The 20,459-nt window shown below is 41.1% G+C and overlaps 1 protein-coding gene across 7 annotated transcripts in view; it reads left to right on the top strand.

Annotated features, from left to right (window-relative positions):
- Positions 1–20,459, top strand: part of DMD (dystrophin) — a 2,292,284-nt gene that overhangs the window by 2,170,161 nt on the left and 101,664 nt on the right. For all 7 annotated transcript variants that reach the window (XM_056131284.1, XM_056131279.1, XM_056131278.1 and 4 more), the window contains one exon: positions 19,334–19,408. In XM_056131284.1, the coding sequence (XP_055987259.1) occupies positions 19,334–19,408 (75 nt within the window). The remainder of the gene's footprint in view (positions 1–19,333; positions 19,409–20,459) is intronic.

Below are 20,459 nucleotides of genomic sequence, written 5' to 3' on the forward strand. Positions count from 1 at the left end.
GATTATTATCAAAAGTACAGAGGATCAACTGCCTTATTTGTGTTTCAATGCTGTGTGTTGAAATTTTAATTTTTAATTTTTTCTCATTCCTAGTTTGAGAATTTTTATTGAATCCAGGACCTCACACATGCAAAGCATTTATTATGCTGCTGAGCAATAATACCAGCACTTTGATAATCTGTTTTTATAAGTTGATACTCTTCTTTTCAGGAAAGGGGTATTGGGACCACATCTTGCTGTGTTCTGGACCAATTCCTGGCTCTGTGCTCAGGAGTGACCCATGGTGGTATTCTGGGGACTATATATGATGCTGAGGATAGTACCAGGGTTAGCTGCATGCAAGGCAAGTGCCTTAATCCTTGTGCTCTCTCTCTGTCCCCACAAGCTGATACTCTTAACATGGAAGTGTCTAGGACCTGACTTCTTTTATTTTATTTTATTTTATTTATTTATTAATTTTTTAATAGTGAGACATCATGAGGTACAGTTGCAGACTTACACATTTTTGTGCTTGGGTTTCAATTATACAATGATCAAATACCCATCCCTCCACCAGTGCCCAGTTCCCACCACCATGGATCCCAGTATCCCTCCCACCACCCATCCCCCCCCATCCCACCCTGCCTCTGTGGCAGGGCATTCCCTTTTGTTCTCTCCCTCTTATTGGGTGTTGTGGTTTGCAAAAGAGGCAATGGGTGACAATCATGTTTAGTCTATAGTAGGACCTGGCTTCTTGATACAAGCTTTGAACTACTGATGCTCTTCAATAAAATGCTTGACTTCTCCTTTACTTCCCAACTTCCTCCTATACCATGATCTACTCAAGAAGCAGGATTAGGAGGAGATGAGTCTTAAACATGTGAGAACTTCCAAAGGTATAGCATCTACTCTAGCAGAAGAGACTTCCTTGCCACTGGCCTCACTTCCCAGCACTAATGTGAATGTCAAAATTTATCAAAGCTTTAGAAATCTATAGCTTCAGTTCAAGGTGTGAATAACCAGAAGACCTTGTTATTGGCACAGTAAATATGAAGTCCCACATACAATGAGCCTTTGTGTGTTCTCTGGCTCTGCCAGGGAAGGAGTGGGCCACAAGGGTGAAGTGTTCTTTTATATATGATAAAATATATTTAAAATATATTCATGACTGAATGTGGGAGAGTATGCAGGAAAATGATGCTCTAGATTTAGGCAAAAATTTTATATGATTTTTTTTGTTTGAGTTACTCAGCTATGCTATTGTTATTGCTCCTCTTCTTATTTTGGTTTTGAGGTCACACCTGGCTTTGCTCAGGGCTAACCCCTGGCTCTGCACTCAGGCATCACTCCTGGCTGACTCAGGGAACCATATGGGTTGCCAGGAATCGAACCCAAGACAGCTGTGCACCAGGCAAATGTCTGACCCACTTACTATCACTCCAGACCTTTTCTTAACCACTTTATGAACTGGACTAAGGCACTCGAGGGAGAGGGAGAGAAAGAATGAATGAGAGTGAAAATGATACGGCGTCTGGTCCCTGTTTTTCTTATTGCTGACTAGGGAATCAAGGGCAAGTTAGAAAAGGCTTTCTAGTCCTGAGCTTTCTCATTTGGAAACTGAAGATCTAGAATGAGTGCTTTCTACGTTTTAAAATGCTATAATTACATTTTCTTAATTGATAAAATTATGGGGTTCTTCTTAATCCCCCAAAGAATATCTATAAGGAGCAGGTAGAGATCAGTGAAAGCTACCTAAAGAATTTAATTCCTGGTTGCCCAGTAACCATTAAATCCCTCAGCAGTCGGCAAGATCCAGGTTCCCGCCTGGAGACAAGATTTAGTCTTTTCTGAACTTACCCCCGGGCTTCGTTCCAAAAGTTGATCTGTTGGTTCTCTTCACAACTTGGAATAAAATGTGTTATAAATGGTGGTTATGTCCCCAAGTCATGGGATTTTTGTTAACCCTTGCGGCCCCTGATGCACTCTGAAGTATGAAGAGAATGCAACTCCATGTTCCTATGGGTACACAGTGCTTTCTTGGTAGAAACTTGCATTGCGGGGGATAATTCCTCTCCCCTTGAAGCCTCTCTGAATAAAAACAACTGAGCATTTCATTGTACGTGGTCTAGCTAACCTTCCTGGTCTCTGTCTGTGACACTGACCTGTTAGCTTCCCTGTCTATGGTTCTTATTTCTCTTTATAAGAAGGAAGTTACTCTACACTCTTGAGCCTCATTTGACTTCTCCTTAGTAAGGTAGGTGGTGCAGACTTCAGGATTTTGTGAGTACTTGACAGCACTGGGCACTCTGTTAATCTGCCATTGAGTGCTGCATGCATCTGTAGGAAGACAGGAAATTTTCCTTTACTCCTCTAGGTTCTTCTTGTGCTGGTCAAATGATCCAGTTACACATCATGAAGGAGAAGAGAAAAAATTTCACATAAACATAGTAGAAATTTTATTTGATACATATATATAGAGAGAGAAAGAGAGAAAATAGACGTGAATGTAGATTCTAAGGTCAGCGAGGCATAAATCTTGAACTAAGGCATGGTGTAGGGGGCTGGGGTTCTAAGGTGAGAGGCGTGTAGGAGTACTCTCACATGATAGGGAGAATGCTAGCTGCTCTGCAATGGGATGTTTGCTGTGTCATGTAGATGGATTTTTTTTTTTAGTAAGGTTACTTCCGGCAAAAGTTCTGATACTGGGGAATGCCCCCTAATTTTGTTCTTCTAGGGAATTAAAAGAACACTAGTTTCTCTGAGCTGGCAGACCCTGCCTGGTCACAGCATAAACTACACAGAAGCTCAAGTCATCTTCGGAAGGTTTGTCTGACTGTGGTAGGGAGATGTTTCCTAAAGGTAGTAGTTGGGGCTGGAGCGATAGCACAGGAGGTGGGGTGTTTCCTTTGCACGCGGCCGACCCGGGTCCGATGCCCAGCATCCCATATGGACCCCTGAGCACCACCAAGAGTAATTCCTGAGTGTATGAGCCAGGAGTAATCCCTGTGCATCGCCGGGTGTGGCCCAAAAAAGCAAAAACAAAAACAACACAAAACTAAAGGTAGCATTCCCTGGCCACTGGTTACCACTTCTGTTTCTCTTAATCTCCACAGGTCATCAGGGATACAAAGAGCATATAGGTAGGAGTCCCTGCATTTTAGGGGGAAGAATGAAAGGGCAGTGTTTGCCTTGCGTGCAGCCAACCCCTGTTTGAACCCAGTATGGTCCTCAAATGCCATCAGGAGTGATGTTTGAGTACAATGCCAGAAGTAAACCCTGAGCATAACTGGGTATGGCCCAAGCCTCCCCAAAACACAAAATAGAAAAGGCTGCTTTCCCCTGGTATTTTGGTTCAGGAGCCTGAGAAAGACAGATAATAGATTCAGATAGAGTGGAAGTGGAGGGGAGGAGAGAGGGAAAGGGGTAGAGAAGGGAGCCGCCCGTGTCTTTGGCCTGCTTTGAAGTAGGAGTAGATTGGGAAAAGGTGGATAGGGCTACTGAACTTGGAAAACAGGACAGTGATCTGGGGGGATGGGATGGCCTGGTGGGCCCTGCGATTTGCAGAGCAACTTGGAGGACATGCTTTGGAGGACATGCTTTGTATCAAGCAATATTCAAGTGCAACGTGGGCTTTTACATTTTGTGGAGGCCCTCCCCAGTGGTCTCAGGAAGACACTCTAGACAGTACTTGCCTTGGCCATATGCCCAACAGTTTTGTGCTCAGACTCTCAGATCCCATGTTATTCGGAGTTACCAGGGCCATACACAGTCAGTCTGGTGGTGGGGGACCATGTGTGGTGCCAGGGATAAAATCGGCACCCCAAGTGTGCTATGCAGGTTGTGCAGCTCTTTGAGCTATCTCCAAAACTCCTACAACATAGGTTTAAGGTGCTCAGGAGAGCATTTCCTCTGTAACACTGAGCATGTCATTTTCTGATGCAGATGTATTGCCTAGATGCACAGATGGGTGAAGGTGGCCTCATCCCGGAAGCGTCCTTTCTTATTAAAAGCAGTTCAATCTGTGTCAGGGGACGAGGCAGCCCATTATCAAATTGAAAAGCTCCTGCCATTGATTAATTTTATAACAGCTGCAGCTACTCAGCGATTGGCCTCTTTTTTTTTAAAGTAATGGTTTACACATTAGCATCTTTATCGGGATTTAATCACTGGTATCTAATCTCCAGAAAAATTAACTTGTAACACTGAGAAAACATTCTCTGCCACATGCTTTATTTTAATCATGAGGCTTTTGGCTATTTTGGGCAATTTGAATCCTGATATCATTTCCCTCCCTCAGTAAAATAGATAAAATACAGAAATGCACATATTTCACTAGTACCTTCATTGCTTCAGTAGCTCGGTTTGTCTGATTTCTTGAACTTTGTTCTTGAACTAATTGTTCTTGAACTAATTTCTTGAACTAATTGTTCATGCTAAAGAATTTTGCAAATTTCCTTTCTCCATCTCTCAAACAGCAACTATAGAAAAGATGAAAACCCCAACAATTTGTTTTCCCTAATAAGATTAAAGTGTTAGTGCCAGCCTAAGGCAGCAATTTTCCCCAAAATGGTTTTTTTTTGCAAGATGATTAATTTGCTTTTTTTTCATGGTAATTTAGGTCTGATTTCCACTGATACTCATTTGCATCCGTTTTATTCTTTAAGGTAGTAGGGGTGGGGATGGCTATTGGAGACCAGAGAAAATAAAGACAGACAGACAGAATTTAAGTAAGTTTCAATTAGAGCCTGAAGCCTGTGCTGCTTGATAAAATGACAGTTTGGAAATCTTAGTTTGAGTTTCAAAACTTCTGAATCATTAAAAGATATCAAAGCCTTAAATACAAAGAAAAAGAGTGAACGGAGAGATAGTATCTAGGTTAAGGTGTTTGCTTGCCGTGGCCCTCGCCCTACATGGTCCTTCAAGCTCTGCCAGGCAAGCGCAGCCTTTTCTTCTCCCACCTAAAAAGAAACCAGTTCCTGAGCACCACCAAGTGTGGCCCAAACTCCCCCACCAAAAGAAAGTTTTTAAAAAAATATCTGAAGACCTAGAGTAGGGCAAGATGGTGCTTGGCTTTAAGGAGATTTTGCACTGGTAAAGAGATAAAAATCAGAACTTAAAAAGATAATGTTCCTTCAAAATGAAGTCTATGTTTATGTTTTTCCAGACATTAATTTCCAGAGCAATGACTTGTGTATATAGAAAGTCTAATCCTTATCTCGCATCTGAGCAGAATCAGACTTGTGAGTGTCCTATTTAAAATAATTGTGGCATTAGTCCCTCTGCAGATCTCTTTCTGTCTAGAAGAGTGTCTTATGCATAAGTCTCTGGCATGACATTGTTTTCAACATTAAATTAACTGTCCAGTAGTCTATCAGTGTTAGCTCTGGTAGCAAGGACAATTCTTGCAATATATGTAGTGGAAGTTATGTAAATGTGTCTCATTAGAGGTAATAGAAAATGTTGAACCATGAGTAACTGAAAGCACAGAAATTGAAATCACAGATCATGGGATATCACCATATTGCTCTCATTATTCTGTTATGTCATTATTTTTTGTTGTGAAACTCTTATGTACCTAATTTATAAACTAAACTTTTTCATAGGAAAAATCAAGTATATTTGGTTTCATACTGTGCATAGTTTCATGGATCTACTGGGGGTCTTGTAGCATATTCTCATGGATAAGAGAAGACAATTGCACTTCTAAGAAACACTTAAAATCATTATTATTATGGATACTACTTTATTTTTATACATTGAGTACGTAGAAGAAGCTTAAGCTTTTATGGGTTGATTTGGAAATTAATATTTCATAACTGGAAAGTGATTCAAAGGACTGGAACATATCTTTACATTTTGGAGTCCCTGGCTTGATCCTTGGTACCAGTTGTCACATTTTCTTCCCCCCCAGCACATCTGGGTGTGACCCTTCCACTCCCCTGCCCCCACCACAGTAAAAGATAATGTTCAAGAAATACACATTAAGTCTAATAAGAATGACTTTTTTGATATGTAAAAATTTATAAAAATATGATAATCTGTTTGCATTAAATGTAGCTTGCCACTTGTATCCAGGAAATAGAATAGTTTACCTTTGTGTTTTGCCCAGCATTTTACCTGAATTTTTAACCCTTGAACTAAGTACAACACAAGACCAATGTCGGTGCTTAAATTAATGTTAACGGATGATTCTTAAAGTGTTTAAGTAATTGTCACTTAATGAAATACAGTCTATACTATATTATGGCTATTTATTCGGTCTTTCTATCCAGTCTTGTACTGGAAAAGTAAGTACATGATTGCTGTATTTTTCATGGAATGGCCATTTAGTTTGAATTTATTAGTAAAAGGTGGAGTGTGAAGAATTAATAGCTGGAAAGTTTTTGGAAAACCCAGCAAGCACCGCTTTCATAGAGCAATTTGAGTGAAAGCCAGATAATCGCTGGTTATCTGAAGAACTCCTGCCGCAAGAATGTAGACAGGGATAAGGAAAAGAAAGTATAATTGAAGGGGCACCTTGAAGTTTCTAGAGGAAAAGGCAGTGATCTGGCTGAGGCAAGAATGTAAAATACAAATACCTTCTTGGGCCAGACTAGTCATTTCAATAACTGAAGGTGTCCTGGTGAGAATTGGGGCAATCTCCAAAGCTTCTGTTGTGGCAAAATGTGCCTCAGCTTCAGCTGATACTGTCATACAAGAATGTGGGTCTTTAAAATGTTCTGGAGAAGCTAGACAGCTGAAAAACTTCAGATTTTTTCTTGGCAAGTCCTTCAACAATATCCGAAGTCGTGATATGAGACAAAGGCAACTTGGGAAGGAAGAAATTGTCCTCTGCCCTTCTAGGTTCTTTCAACTGGAAAAGAATTCAGTTGACATGAGACCATGTGATTGGGAGGAAAAACAAACCAACTACCTATGTTTGCGGAATGGTTTGGAAGGAGGTAATAATGACATGAGTGGTCCAAAGCCATGCAAACAAGATGAAGGTGGCTGGAGAGATAGAAAATCAGTTAGAGTGTGTGCCTTGTACTCAGTTGTCCCGGATGCAATCACTGGCACCAGCTATGGGCTCCTGAGCTTTGCCAAGTATAAGACCTGAGTGTAGAGCCATGAGTAAGCCCTGAACATTGCTGGGTGTGGCTCAAAAACAAAAATAGTAAACAAAAATGGAGACATTTATTCCATCCAGACCTAAGAGGAAAGAGTCAGGGGAGCTAAGGTCAGGAGCTTATAGCAAAGGAGAAGAGCAGATATTTGATAATTATTTGTAGGCCCAGTTGCTGAACAATGGACTAAGGAAAGACTTTGAACATGCACTTTTAAAAATTTACCTGGTTTAGGGGCTGGAGCGATAGCACAGCAGGTAGGGTGTTTGCCTTGTACGCGGCCAACCCGGGTTCGATTCCCAGCATCCCATATGGTCCCCCAGGCACCACCAGGAGTAATTCCTGAGTGCATGGGCCAGGAGTAACCCCTGAGCATTGCTGGGTGTGACCCAAAAAGCAAAAAAAAAAAAAGTTTACCTGGTTTATCACATTTCACTAGTATTCATTGGAATTAACTCCAATGATAGCTGATTTCCTGGAACAGAACTATCTAAAAATTTTAGGTAGAAAAATACCAAACATGATGGCCACTTAATACCGGCATTGCAGACCACACCACCCTAAAGGAGAGAGGGATAAAAAGGAAATGCGCCTGCCACAGAGGTGGAGAGGCAGGTGGGGGGATGGAGGGATACTGGGAACATTGGTGGTGGAGAATGGGAACTGGTGGAGGGATGGGTACTTGATCATTGTATGACTGGAAGCATGAAAGTTTCTAAGTCTGTAACTGTACCTCACGGTGATTCATTAAAAAATAGAAAATTAAAAAATTAGAAAAAGAAAATAAAAAGAAAATTAAAAAGAGAAAAGAAAAATACAGTATATTAGTAGCTAAAGAGGGGTGAGGGTGGAAACTTCTAAACTATGAGTTTCAATTGCCTTCAATATAAAATAATCACAGGACCAAGTGGCATGTTCTGAGGTCACATACTCTATCCCCTTCTTACAACAAAACAATTAAAAGAAACTAAAACCAAAACTAAATCCTGTTCATTAGTGACTATTGCTCTCTAATTAAAAGAGAAGTCATTGAAAGAGATCAGAGTTTGAGGATAAAAAATCTTGTGCTGAAATATTGGGGCGAAAAATCAGTAAGCACAGAAGGTGAAAAGAAGGCTAGGATTTAGGAAAATCTGATCACTCATTTTGACTCGAGGAACTCATAGAGATGAGACTAGCATTGAGAGATGAAGAAATTTATTGCTGTGTATTGTCACCAATAAAGTAGGCTTCCCACAAATTCCCTGACTTTGAGAAAGGATAGTAGATTAAAAATAGGTAATGTCAATCATTTTACAAAGTATATTTTTTCAGTCCGAACAAAGGCACATTTTTTAAATGATGGGTAAATTTGCTTATCTACAAAGGTTTTCAAGGTTATAAAAAATCAATTCACATTTGATTATTTTTAATGTGTCAACTTTCTTATAAAACAAAACTATGTTTGTTTGGTTTTGGTCCACACCAAGTGTTGCTCAGAACTTCCCTCAGCTCTGTGCTTGGAGTTCAGAGAACCTCCCAGTGCTCAAAGAACCCTGAGATGCTGGGGATTGAACCTGGACCTCCATCATGGAAAGCATGCTCTCCAGCCTGTGGAGCTGTCCCTGTAACTCCAGAGGAAAATGTAAATGATTTCTGCCCTGAAAAGTTTAGGCTGCGTGTTCACTTCTGTGAGTGGGATGATGAAATTTCAGATAGAACTGATGCTTATATGTTCTGATAGTTTTGTCACCAGTTCAGTTACCCATATGATAGCAAAGGAGGAGAGCAGTGACTAAGATCCTCCTCCTCTCCCTCCTCCCCACTCTCTCCTCCTACTCCTCCTTCTCTCTCCCTCCCTCCCTCTCCCTTTCTCTCCCCCTCCTCCTCCCTTCTTTTTTCTTCTTCCTCTTACCCCCTCACCCTGTCTCTCATTTTCCTTTTAGGCACTATGGATTGTAGTACTTCTCCTGAAAGCATATCGTGCATATAACGTTACCTCCTTTCAGCAATCAGTTTTTGTTGAGAATGATTATTTCAAACTATCACTGTTATAGTGTTCCCTTCTCTGTTCTAACTGCACTCTCCTTTTCCCTTTGTGCAAGATCCTGAATTTTAAGAAAGGGAGTAAAAGGATTCATGTCAGTATTGAGAGCACCAGGTCTCTTGTTGAGAGGGAACCTACAAGAAAAGAGTAATTGCTTCATTTGGCTTGGCTGTAATCAGGGTATGAGGAATATAACAAATAAGGATGATTAGAGACTAAGACCGTGTTTAGTGACCTTCCCCGTGGAAGTTCCTTGGATGACAAGTTGGGCAAAAACAGGAAGTGCTTAGATAGAAGAGCTTACAATGAGTTGATAGAAGGTGGTGGTGGTGGGGAATTACGGAGTAAAAAATGAAGTTTTACATTCTGTCTGTTTTCAGTGATTTATTTCATGGCCCCCTCCCTTCCCCACTTGATGCAACTTTCCTAAGAGTCACTGTCCAACCTTCTGTCAGGATGAACCAGCAAGTGGCTGGGATGCTCAGCTGCAGTACATGCAATAGAGATGTTTAGAACTCTAATAACTTAACCACCAGTCCAGGTATTTTCAGCCACATTACAACATTCAGGGGAGCCTAGAGCCTCTAATTTTTGAGATTTCCTGGCTGGATAATTTGGCTTATTTCTTGTTTTTTGTTCGGTCCCTTCCTGCAAGTGAATCTTTGCCTCCCATTAATTTCAGATTGACCTTTCTCTTATCTCCTCAATTAGTTAACATCTGACCATCTTCCCAGCTTTCTTTTTTTAAAATAATTTTTTAATTTATTGAATCACCATGAGATATTTATAAGCTTTCATGTTTAGGTTATAATCACACAATGATCAAACACCCTTCCCTCCACCAGTGCACATTTCCCACCACCAATATCCCCAGTATTACCCCCCCCCTTCCCACACTCCCTCTGCCTCCATGGCAGACATGATTCCCCATAATCTCTCTCTACATTTGGGCATTATGGTTTGCAACACAGACCCTGAGAGGTTATCATGTTTGGTCCTTTATCTACTTTCTGCACACATCTCCCATCCCGACCAATTCCTCCGGCCATCTTTTTCTTAGTTATCCCTTCTCTATTCCAGCTGCCTTCTCCCCTTTGCTCATGAGGCAGGCTTCCAGCTATCCTCTTCCCAGCTTTCAAGATGCTCTAATCTGTTCTCTTTCCCCCTACAGTTTTGGTTCCTTGGGGTGGATGTCATATTTGCCTTTTTGACATCTGAGTAGACTTTCAGGAATTAATGTGAGAGAAATGAATGTATTGTCTGCTATGTTTGAACTTGTGGTCAAGGGCCTGTAGTGATTCTTTCCTCCCTTCAAGTGAGGAATTATGGAAGGGCCATTTTCTTTCCAGGTTCTCTGAGATTTCAGCAGTGTTGTCCTCCTTAATGATCCCCTTTCAATTTTACCAAAGAACTTTAGTCTTGCATGCACTTGCTTTTGTTCTGCTGGCTCTTTCCACTCTTCTCAGGTCAGCTCTCGTCACCCTTCTGATCTTTGCTCCAACTGCATTTTCTCAGAGATGCCAGCCTAGCCCTTCTTTCCTTGTGTTTGCACTCTCAGGGGGTTTCCAAATGACAGAGGGAGAGATTATGACTGGCTTCATTATTATCTTTTACAAAATGATAAGGCAACTTGCCAAAGGCATCTGTGAAACACACACACACATGCGCACACACACGCATACACATACATTTTGTTGGGTGAGATTTTGAGTAGAGCCCAGGTATTTGGAAGCTTAAGTCAAAAGAATCTGGCCATAGCTGTGTTTATAGGAATCAGATCTCCATTACTTGGGGGAGAATCCTTATCCCAGAAATGGTAACTCAGATAAACAGTTCCTAAAAATTAGAAGTTTATATCGGCTGTTCGCTACAAAGGGGTCATCCCATCAAGCCTTCCACCAGAACAATCAACAGGGGGCAAAGCTAATTTGAATTGCTACTCTTCCGTGATAACTGTGTTGCTAAGTAGTTGTAAGATTCTGCTGAGGAGAAACAAGCAAGAGGAAGGATCCAGGCAATTCTGAAACAATCCATGGTCAGGATTTGGTTGCAATCTTTCATGTCCCAGTTGAAGTTCTCGACTTTTTATTCAATTTTGGCATAAGACTGTTTGTCTTTTCTACAATTCCCAACCTTCCCTATTTGTGCCGTTATAAGTGCTTTCCTGTTTTCCTTCTTTTTTTTAGAAGAATTTTAAGAGTTACTGCTGGCAGATGAGTAGTATTTCACATCTGGATACATATCTTGATATAGTAATTATAAATTCACAGGCTCGGCTTTCTGCAGTTCATGCAAGTATAAATGTGTAATTCCTATTTATCTCTATATAGGTTTATTTTTTCCCATTTAGCTCTATGTTGATGATGAGGTTTTAATGAGCTTAGATATTAAAAGGCCTCAAATATATCTAAAAAATTATACAGCAAGTATAATATGTTAATGTACTTCTTCTCTCTTGCCTAATTCCTTAAAGATAGCTTCCCCAACCCCTCCCCATTCATGATGAGCTCTTGAGGCATTCCTAGTAAGCTGACATGATACTTCGAAACCTCCAGAGTCTGGATGGACATCTTGGCCTAATTGGCTTTAAAGCCAGTCTTTAAGTTACTCAGTTTATCTCAAGCCTCATTAAGACCTGTGGATCTCGTGTATTCTTGTGAATTTGAGCTGGCCAGACTAATACCCGCCATGCGAAGAGTCCATTAGATTGTTTTCAGAAGTGTAAGGAAAATGAGATGTATTACTATATTGAAAAGTATGCCACCTTCTTATACAATCAGTGCATATATGGCGAAGACCATCTTGCTTTTTATTTCTTTGGAAACTTTGTAATTTTTAAAAATTAAGCATGCAGTCATAGTTTCGGGCTGTTTGTGTGCCAAGCACTGATATTGGAACTGTACCAATAAAATAGTATGCTTCCTCTAAATTTTATTTTTCACTCATGAGCACTCGAGTGATTGAAATTTTTTCTGGGAAATAGAGTTAGTAGAAAGGAACAAAGACCACAACACCCATTTATCTGTTGGAATAATCTTGAGCCATCCAAAGTGGCTTTCCACTTTCTGCTTTCCTCTTTCCACTCATTCATGAGGTCTACTGAGGTCATTATCATTCTTTCTACCTAATAGACACACGTACTAAAATGCTGGGCCTTTCCACCAGCCATTGGCAAATAGGCCTGAAATGTTTTTAAATTCCAAACCTCAGCTCAGTCCTAGATAGCAGCATTTCTGAAGCATGAATAAAATGCAGAAAGCAGCTGAAGTGGCAAGGGCTTCATGTTTTATTTCTATAATATTTTCCAGATTTTTTTTCATGACTTTGAAATGCTGGAGTGTTTTGCAGAGTTTTTGCAGGAGCATGTCCAAAGTGTAGATTGAAGCCTTGAGCTTGATGGTTTATTGTTATTTTCTGGGGAATTCTGCCCCTTCCCTTCTCTTTGTTTTTATTGTGATGATCAGACACACTTGGCTGTGGATCTAGTGGGTTTGCACACTCAGTTTTATTGCTGGCACACTTCATTGTGATGCTCCCCAGGGATCACAGTGTAGTTGTGGATCATGAACACACTTGGTTGTAGCGCACTGGAAATCATGCACTTTGGTTGTAGTGCTGAGGATCAAACACTTGGCCACTGGGCCACATCTGACACCCCCTTTTCTGAAGTTAACGGCTTCCATTATTACCCTCCACAGAATGAAAGAATCATACAACAGAAATAATTGGCAAAGTTCAGAAAAGTTCATAGGCTAAAACAAAGAAGCGGGCGGGGGGGGGGGGGGGCGGGAAACACCTCTTTTACTTTGTTTCATGCCTTAACATAAAAGTTAAATAGACCATCACTTCAGTGGTTGGTGATTCAGCTCGAGAGGAAAGCCTGGTTTGGAAAGCCCTTGTTCTTTAAATTTCTAGATTTCTCTATTTTGAGACTAGAACCAGCCCTGAATAAAATCATTCAAGTCATGAAGAGAGAGGAAGACACAATTCAGCATTTTTCTCCTTCTCAAGAACACTTTCTACCAGCTGCCATGGAAACATTGTGTAACTCATTCCTTGCATAGTCTCGCTCCTCTTGAGTTCCGGTTGTGAACTAGTGAGCTCATTACCAGTTGGATCAGCATCCTGGAAAGGCAGCTCCGAGGGAAGTGGAAAGCAGCCTCCTACACGGGAGGGGGCAGTCTTATCCCTCCATCTGCATGCATACTTGGATGACAAGGTCATCTAAGGACAGTGTCACATTGTCCACAGCTGGGTGACATCTTGAAGTTGCTGTGTGCACCCTACATGCTTTCTCTAAGCAGAGACTTATCTCCTCCAGCTGTAAGCCAGAGGGAGTGGTGCAGCAGATTCCTAGCAACAAATGCAGACTCGAACAACACAGATGGTTAACTCTTTTGACTAGGACCTCGAGGACACCAGAACTCCTGTACAATTCTTATTATTCTTTCTACCTAACAGACACACATACTAAAACACTGGGCCTTTGCACCAGCCACTGGCATGTAGGCCTGACATGTTTTTAATTTGTCCACTCGTGATGAAAAGGAGAACCTTGTCATGCTGATTGCTTGTGATGTTCCTGAATCATGATGTGAAACCTGGTTATACTGTGGTACACTGTGAGCGGGGGTAGAAAGCTTCTTTGCAGTGGCTTGGAGGTATGTTGAAAAGGGTGCTATGAAGAAATAACTGGAGTAGAATGTGCTAGAGTTAGAAGAAAATCTGAACTGCTTTGGGGAAGCCGAGAGCCCTGCTAGAGCAGAAATGTTTCAGAGCTCCTATCTGATAGTTTTCCCCAGTGAGCCACTCCTTTGAAGAATCAGATCATCCTAGACCTTCCCTCTGGGGGAGGATCAAGCTCCACAAATTTGTCAGTTCTTGATAGGAGCAGTGAGACTCGAGTGGCGCTTCTTACCTAATTTATACCATCTGGGTTTTTTGGGGGGGGGCATTGGACAGAGGGGTTTGCAGCCACAGCCTCCATGCTCAGGGGTTACTCCTGGCTCTGCCCTCAGGGATCACTCCTGGTGGTGCTCACAGTACCATATGGGATGTGGGCTATCGACCCAGTTTGGCTATATGCAGTACAAATGTACACAGCACTGTACTATCACTCTGGCCTCAAGACCTTGGGTTTCTGAATCCTGAATAGAACCAGGAAACTTGGAAAGAAGTGGGGGAGAGGATTGGACTCAGAGCGGGACCTTAGTTTTATGAAAGAAAGAAGATACAAGAAAACTAGACAAATAAGTTAAAAAGCAATCAAAAAGGAGAGTAAAAAAGGAAGGGGAGGGGCTGGAGCCATAGCACAGTGGGTGAGGCATTTGTCTTGCACATGGCCGACCTGGGTTCGGTTCCTAGCATCCCATATAGTCCCCCTGAGCACCACCAGGAGTAATTCCTGAGTGCAGAGCCAGGAGTAACCCTTGTGCATCACCAGGTGTGACCCAAAAAGGGAAAAAAAGAAAGAGGAAAAGAGAAAATAATTGCCAATATCTTCAGCCACAACGTTTGTTTGGTATGTATCTCACACTCCACACTTTAGTATAAGTAAATGAATGCAAGGAAATTTACTTTGAAAGAAGCTGGAGACCTTGGAAACCGCTCCAGGCTGATGCTCGGCAGAGGGGTACCAGCTGTGATCTGTACAGAACTAGCAGTTCGTTTCTGGGTGTCTGGGTCTCTGTTGTTTATTTTATGAAGTGCTAACAGGGTGCAAGGCTGAGTTTGTGTGACTTTGCTCTACTGAGTGTTGGAAAAGTTTGCTAATGCTGTTGAATGCTGCTACACCAGCGTTACAGGAAGAGGGGAAGGAGTTCCTGCTGAATGAGTTCCACCATACAACTCATACCACGAGTTGCCTACAAGCACCCCAAAAGATTAGTAGAGATTTCTGAGGAAGAGAGACAAAGGAAGATGCACAACTCTTGAGGAGGGTGAGAGGGAAAAATGAAGGACTAGCAGAGGGATCCACATTAATCAAGTTCTTCTCATCAGAGAACCAAGTCCAGGGAAAAGTTAACTTCCTTGAATGAGAAGGAATCTATTCCTAGAGCCTTTCAAAGCCCTTTCATACAATTAATATTTTGAGGTATCATAGTTTACGATAGTATTTTATAGTTGCAATACCTTTTAGACACTTCAGCTTTATGGACTGCCTTTTGTTGTTGTGCCGTTTATCATCACAGTTGTAAGAGATTCACAAGTGGATTCCAGAGATGAGGTTTGGAAGAGTCGATGATGTAAAAAAAAGATAAGAAAAACAGTCCAGATCTATATACAAAAAGTTTTCTTGAACAACAAGGGGACCAGAAACTATTAACATATTAAAATATACAATTAAAGACTTGACTGTACTTGCTTGTCCGTGTGAATCATCTGGGGATCTTGTTAAAACTGTTCCTGATTCATGGTTGTGGATGGAGCCTGAGAGTCTGCATTTATAAGAAGCCCCAAAGAGATGTAGCTGCTATTGGTCTAGGAGTCATGCTTGGACTAACAAGGAAGACTTGTTTGTGGTGCTCACACACTTGGCTCTGGTGCTCACCAGGGGGAGAGCATCTGATTGCAGTGCTTGTACACCCAATAGCAGTGTTTACCAGGGACCTCACACTCTAGCTGTGGTGCTTACATGCATTTGAGTTCATAGATGTGGTGGCACTCGGTCATGTTATGGTTGAACTGTGTTCACCAGATTGGCACAGTTTTGTTGCAGTGCTCCTACATGCCTGACTGAGCACTGGGGAGCGTACACTCTATATCTATAGTTTAACTGGAAATCCCAGACTGCAGAACTGTCAAGAGTGCTTAGTGCATGTGGGTGGCACTGGGGATTGAATTCATGGTTCCACTCAAAGCAAGTGCTTTGAGCCTCTGAGCCATCTGTTGCTTAGTCCCTTCCTGAACCACAATATGGAAAATAATCTTAAAACCTATGTGAAAGGTCCAGTAAAGTCACAGCTCTGCCCTTTGGGGTGCTTGACTGAATTCTCTCATGATGTCTTTCAAAGTGCAATCCCAGAACCAACAGGATCACCTGGGAAGTTGTGTCGAGGCAGATTCTTTGACCATCTCTAGACTGATAGAGTCAAAATAGAGCCTGGGAGTCTTTAGTTTTAACTAGCCCTCCAGGTGATTCTGACATATATCCAACTTTGAGAAACACTGCTATCACAAGAGCAATCAGTCACCCAGCTAACTGAATTCAGGGCAACAAGACAGCAAATGCACAGGAAGAAATCCAGCCTATGGCACCATTTACTAGATGGGGGGCATTTTAGGTCCCTGTTCATGTCAGGGTAGGGAATGTTTTTCAACTTTTCCCAAGAGTTTTCGTGTTTTGCAAACCACTAGTATCACCCGTGTAAGCCCATCTAACGTTAATTAGGATAATTAATGAAACCCCTGGTGTAATCAGAGCTAAAGATAGAGCTGAAGCACTTACAGTGGCCACCTCTGGAGCGAGGCTTTTTGATTAATTGCTAGCCAACCACCCCTGGAGTGTGCATTCCTGATTAAGACAACTGACCGCCTCAGTAGTGGGGCTTAAGCTAAAACACATATATCATATTGTACTACCCATGAGAAGGTTTTTTAAGTGCTTTGAAGATATATTCATGAAAACATAATTTAATCATAATAAAAGGCATATATTTAAATTGTGTCCTTTAGATGTTGCACATATCTATACTCCTGATGCTACTGTTCCAATTAAAATGTCTAATATTTCAGTTACCTAAACTCACCCTTGAGTTCTGTGCAGTTATGCACCCCTAACCTTACTCCAGGCTACCATCTATCTGCCTTGATATGACTATAGGCAAGTTTTTCCTATTCTAGAATTTCATGTAAATGGAATCAAACCGTATTTACTCTTTCGTGTCTTGTGTCAAGCTTTTTTTTACCCAGTGTAATGTGTTTTTGTTGCATGGTCAGGAATTTGTTCCTTTCTATTACAGAGCAGTATCCCTACCACAATGTATTCCTTCTCTTAGTTTGCTTCTGGGTTTTGGCTCTTATAAATGAATAGAGCCACTATAGAAATTTATCTATGTGTCTTTTGTGGCTCTGTGTTTTTATTTCTTTTGGGTAAATAACTAGGAGTAGAATATTTGGGTTCTATAAGATGTGTGCTTAATTTAATAAGGAATTGATGAACTAGTTGTACTATTTTACATTCTCACCAGCGGCATAGGAGAATTTCAGTGCTATAATTTCCACACCATTTGGTGATATTAAGATTTTTTAAAAATTTTGTTTTTGGGGGGCCACATCTGGAAGCATTCAGGGCTTGCTATTGGCTCCATACTCAGGGTTCACTCCTGGGGATACTCAGGGGCCATGTGGGATACCGGAGATAGAACCTGGGTCAGCTGTGTGCAAGGCAAGCTCTTTACCCACTGTCCTATCACTCCAGCCCTGAGTCTTTATTTTGGTGCTAGATACCCCATTTTCCTCATTTAGTTTTGCTTTTAATGGTGCAATATTAATACAGGAACCTAATTCTTAGTGTATAGTTTCATGCCACCCTCCTGTATTCCTCCATCACAGTCCATTGCCCCCCCCTTCCTACTCCCCACCTCCATGCTCAACTTGCCTTTAGTAACCTCAGTTCTGAGTTCAGAAGCAGGTTTGTGTTCATTTCACTTTGTCTGTACTTTTGGTTTGATTCTATACAATCTATATAGAAACGAAGTCATTCAGATTTTTTTCTTACTCTCTTTTTGCTTATGTCTAATCATTTATTTTATTTTATTTGGAGGGGATGCTCCCACATGCTATCCGAGACCTCAGGGATCACTCGTGGCAATTCTCAGCCAATCTGGCCAGTAGTTCAATGCACCAGCGTGTGGATGCAGCTCTCCTTGGGGCCTGCAGTGTTGGGGGTTACCTCTGCCACTCCATTTGTGCTCGGGGACTTCCAGGGCTGTACTTGATGATGCTCAGGAGACCATGTAGTGCTTGGGATCAAACTGGAGTCAGCCACATGCAAAACATACATGTTAACCCTTGTTCTATCTAACACCTCTTATGTTTAATATTTTAAGTTTACAGATTATAACTTTCTTTTCTCCTATTTTCAATTCAAGTTTTTATGCCCGGTGACTTCAATAGTCTTAACACACAATAGTGTGGACTAAGGTGATTTGCATAGGGGTCATGGCATAGCTTTCCTAACACTGCCTTACCTTACCCCCTATTAGAATTGGTTTTGTGGAAGCTACATAGTCACAGCAGTTTGTTACCTGTGCCAGTATATTTCGTTTTCATTCTTTCTCTATTTTATTTATTCTGTCTGTCAGCCAGTTTTTAAGCTGTATTAAACCTTTTTCAGGGAGCAATGGCGTAGTACATAATCTGAGGAAAGTGACAGAAGTAGGTGATGGGGTGCTTGTCTTTAAGGAGCCTGGTGGCACTTGGATTCTCTTGAAGCATAAATGCACAGAAAACCTAGAAAAAAATACAGCATATGAAGGTTTTCACCAACCGGAGTAAGAGCATAATCTATATATAGTGCCCTGGGTTGGAGAATCGGGGTTTGATAAGCAACTGTAGATACAGATACCATGACTGAAATTATTAATCTGTGTTGAAGATTAGAATGATTGCAGGTTAAAACATAAAGCTGATTTGTGTATTTTTATTCCAATTGTGTATTAAAATTCATCTCACACGCAGAGTTCTGTTGGGGAGAATTCACACTGTTAACAGTGTGGATCTCTAGGTAATGGGATTATGGATGATTTGTTTACTTGATTATATATTTTTCTTTTATTTATAAATTTTCTACCATGAATAACTTTGGCTTTCATAACCTAAAAGTATTTCATTGCTTCTTGATTGTTTGCTAACTTCCCATAGATATTTCTGGAATACGTTCTTTGTTCTCACTAATCTTGTATAGCAAAGATTCACTACAGGAGAGCCAAGATTACATTTTAGGGCTTTGGAGTTCCCTGTAAGAGTGTACAAATGCACTGTAGATGATACCACACCAGTGGTTCTTCATAGAATTTGACTTTCCTGGTTGTCAGACAACAGAAAGAAGTGTCTTTTGCCTCTTTTCCTCAGATGAACAGAATTTCACCTCTTAAAAACTAGGAGCATAAACAAATCTATTTTTGTTGTTGCCATTGAGGGCCATTCAGTGGATGCTTTTTTTCTGTGCTTTCAGATAAAGTAATACATTTTTTTGTTTGTTTCCTCCCTTTTTCTTTAGCCGACCTGAATAATGTCAGGTTCTCAGCTTATCGGACAGCTATGAAGCTCCGGAGACTGCAGAAGGCTCTCTGCTGTAAGTATCCATCGGGCAGGAAGACTGAGAGATATTCTTGGCTCTACAAAAATGGGTTATTGGTATTTTTCACTTGGAGAGGGGAGGAATCATTGCCTCATGTCTGGTTAGAGCATTGAATTCATTTTTAATTTTGTTTATTACTTATTAGACAGTGGCCACACCTAGCAGTGCTCAGGGATCTGTGCTCAGGAGTAATCTCCTGTTTGTGCTCCAGTCACCATATGCAATTCCAGGGATCTAATGGGGATTACCTGTACTGCAGGGCATGTACCTTAATCCCTGCACTTTCTCTATAGTCTCTTTAATTCATTTAAAAAAAAACATTGGCCTAGTATTGGCTCACACGCTTTTGTTAAATTGTCTGGCATTATTTCTGTTGCTAATCCTCAGATACCAATTGATTTGATAAGGTACTGATACTTTTTATTTTCCAACTGATGTCATTGGCATTGAGACTTCTCTTTATGAAACTTGAACTATCTCCCCCTAGTGTACTTTCATTTCTTCTTCTTACAAGATATCTTTAGTATTAGAGGATGGGGACTGCTTTATCTAAGCCAAAGTTCACAGGTATGTGTGTGATTATTAACTTGAATACTAATGTTCAGATGAATACTTTGATGAAAGAAAGATAGCAGTAGTTTTAAGCTTTTTCTATATAGCCTATCAGTGGGGGTAATCCTGAAGTGTCATACAGTGTTATCTTTTTTTTTATCAAATCACTTATATAACTTATCAACAAAGAAATTCTAGTGAAACTTTTCTCTCTCTTTTTTTTTTTTTTTGCTTTTTGGGGTCACACCCGCCGATGCACAGGGGTTACTCCTGGTTCATGCACTCAGGAATCACTCCTGGCGGTGCTCGGGGGACCATATGAATGCTGGGAATCAAACGTGGGTTGGCCACGTGCAAGGCTAAGGCCCTACCCGCTGTGCTATTGCTCTAGCCCCGTGAAACATTTCTTAAGTACCTACATGCATTGGTGATTAACACCATGAAGTAGACAAGAAGGTCTTTACCTGGTTGAAATTTGCAGTCCAATGGGATG

The sequence above is a fragment of the Sorex fumeus genome, unplaced genomic scaffold (assembly GCF_029834395.1).
Source record: "Sorex fumeus unplaced genomic scaffold, SorFum_2.1 ptg000086l, whole genome shotgun sequence".
Classification (NCBI taxonomy): Eukaryota; Metazoa; Chordata; class Mammalia; order Eulipotyphla; family Soricidae; genus Sorex; species Sorex fumeus.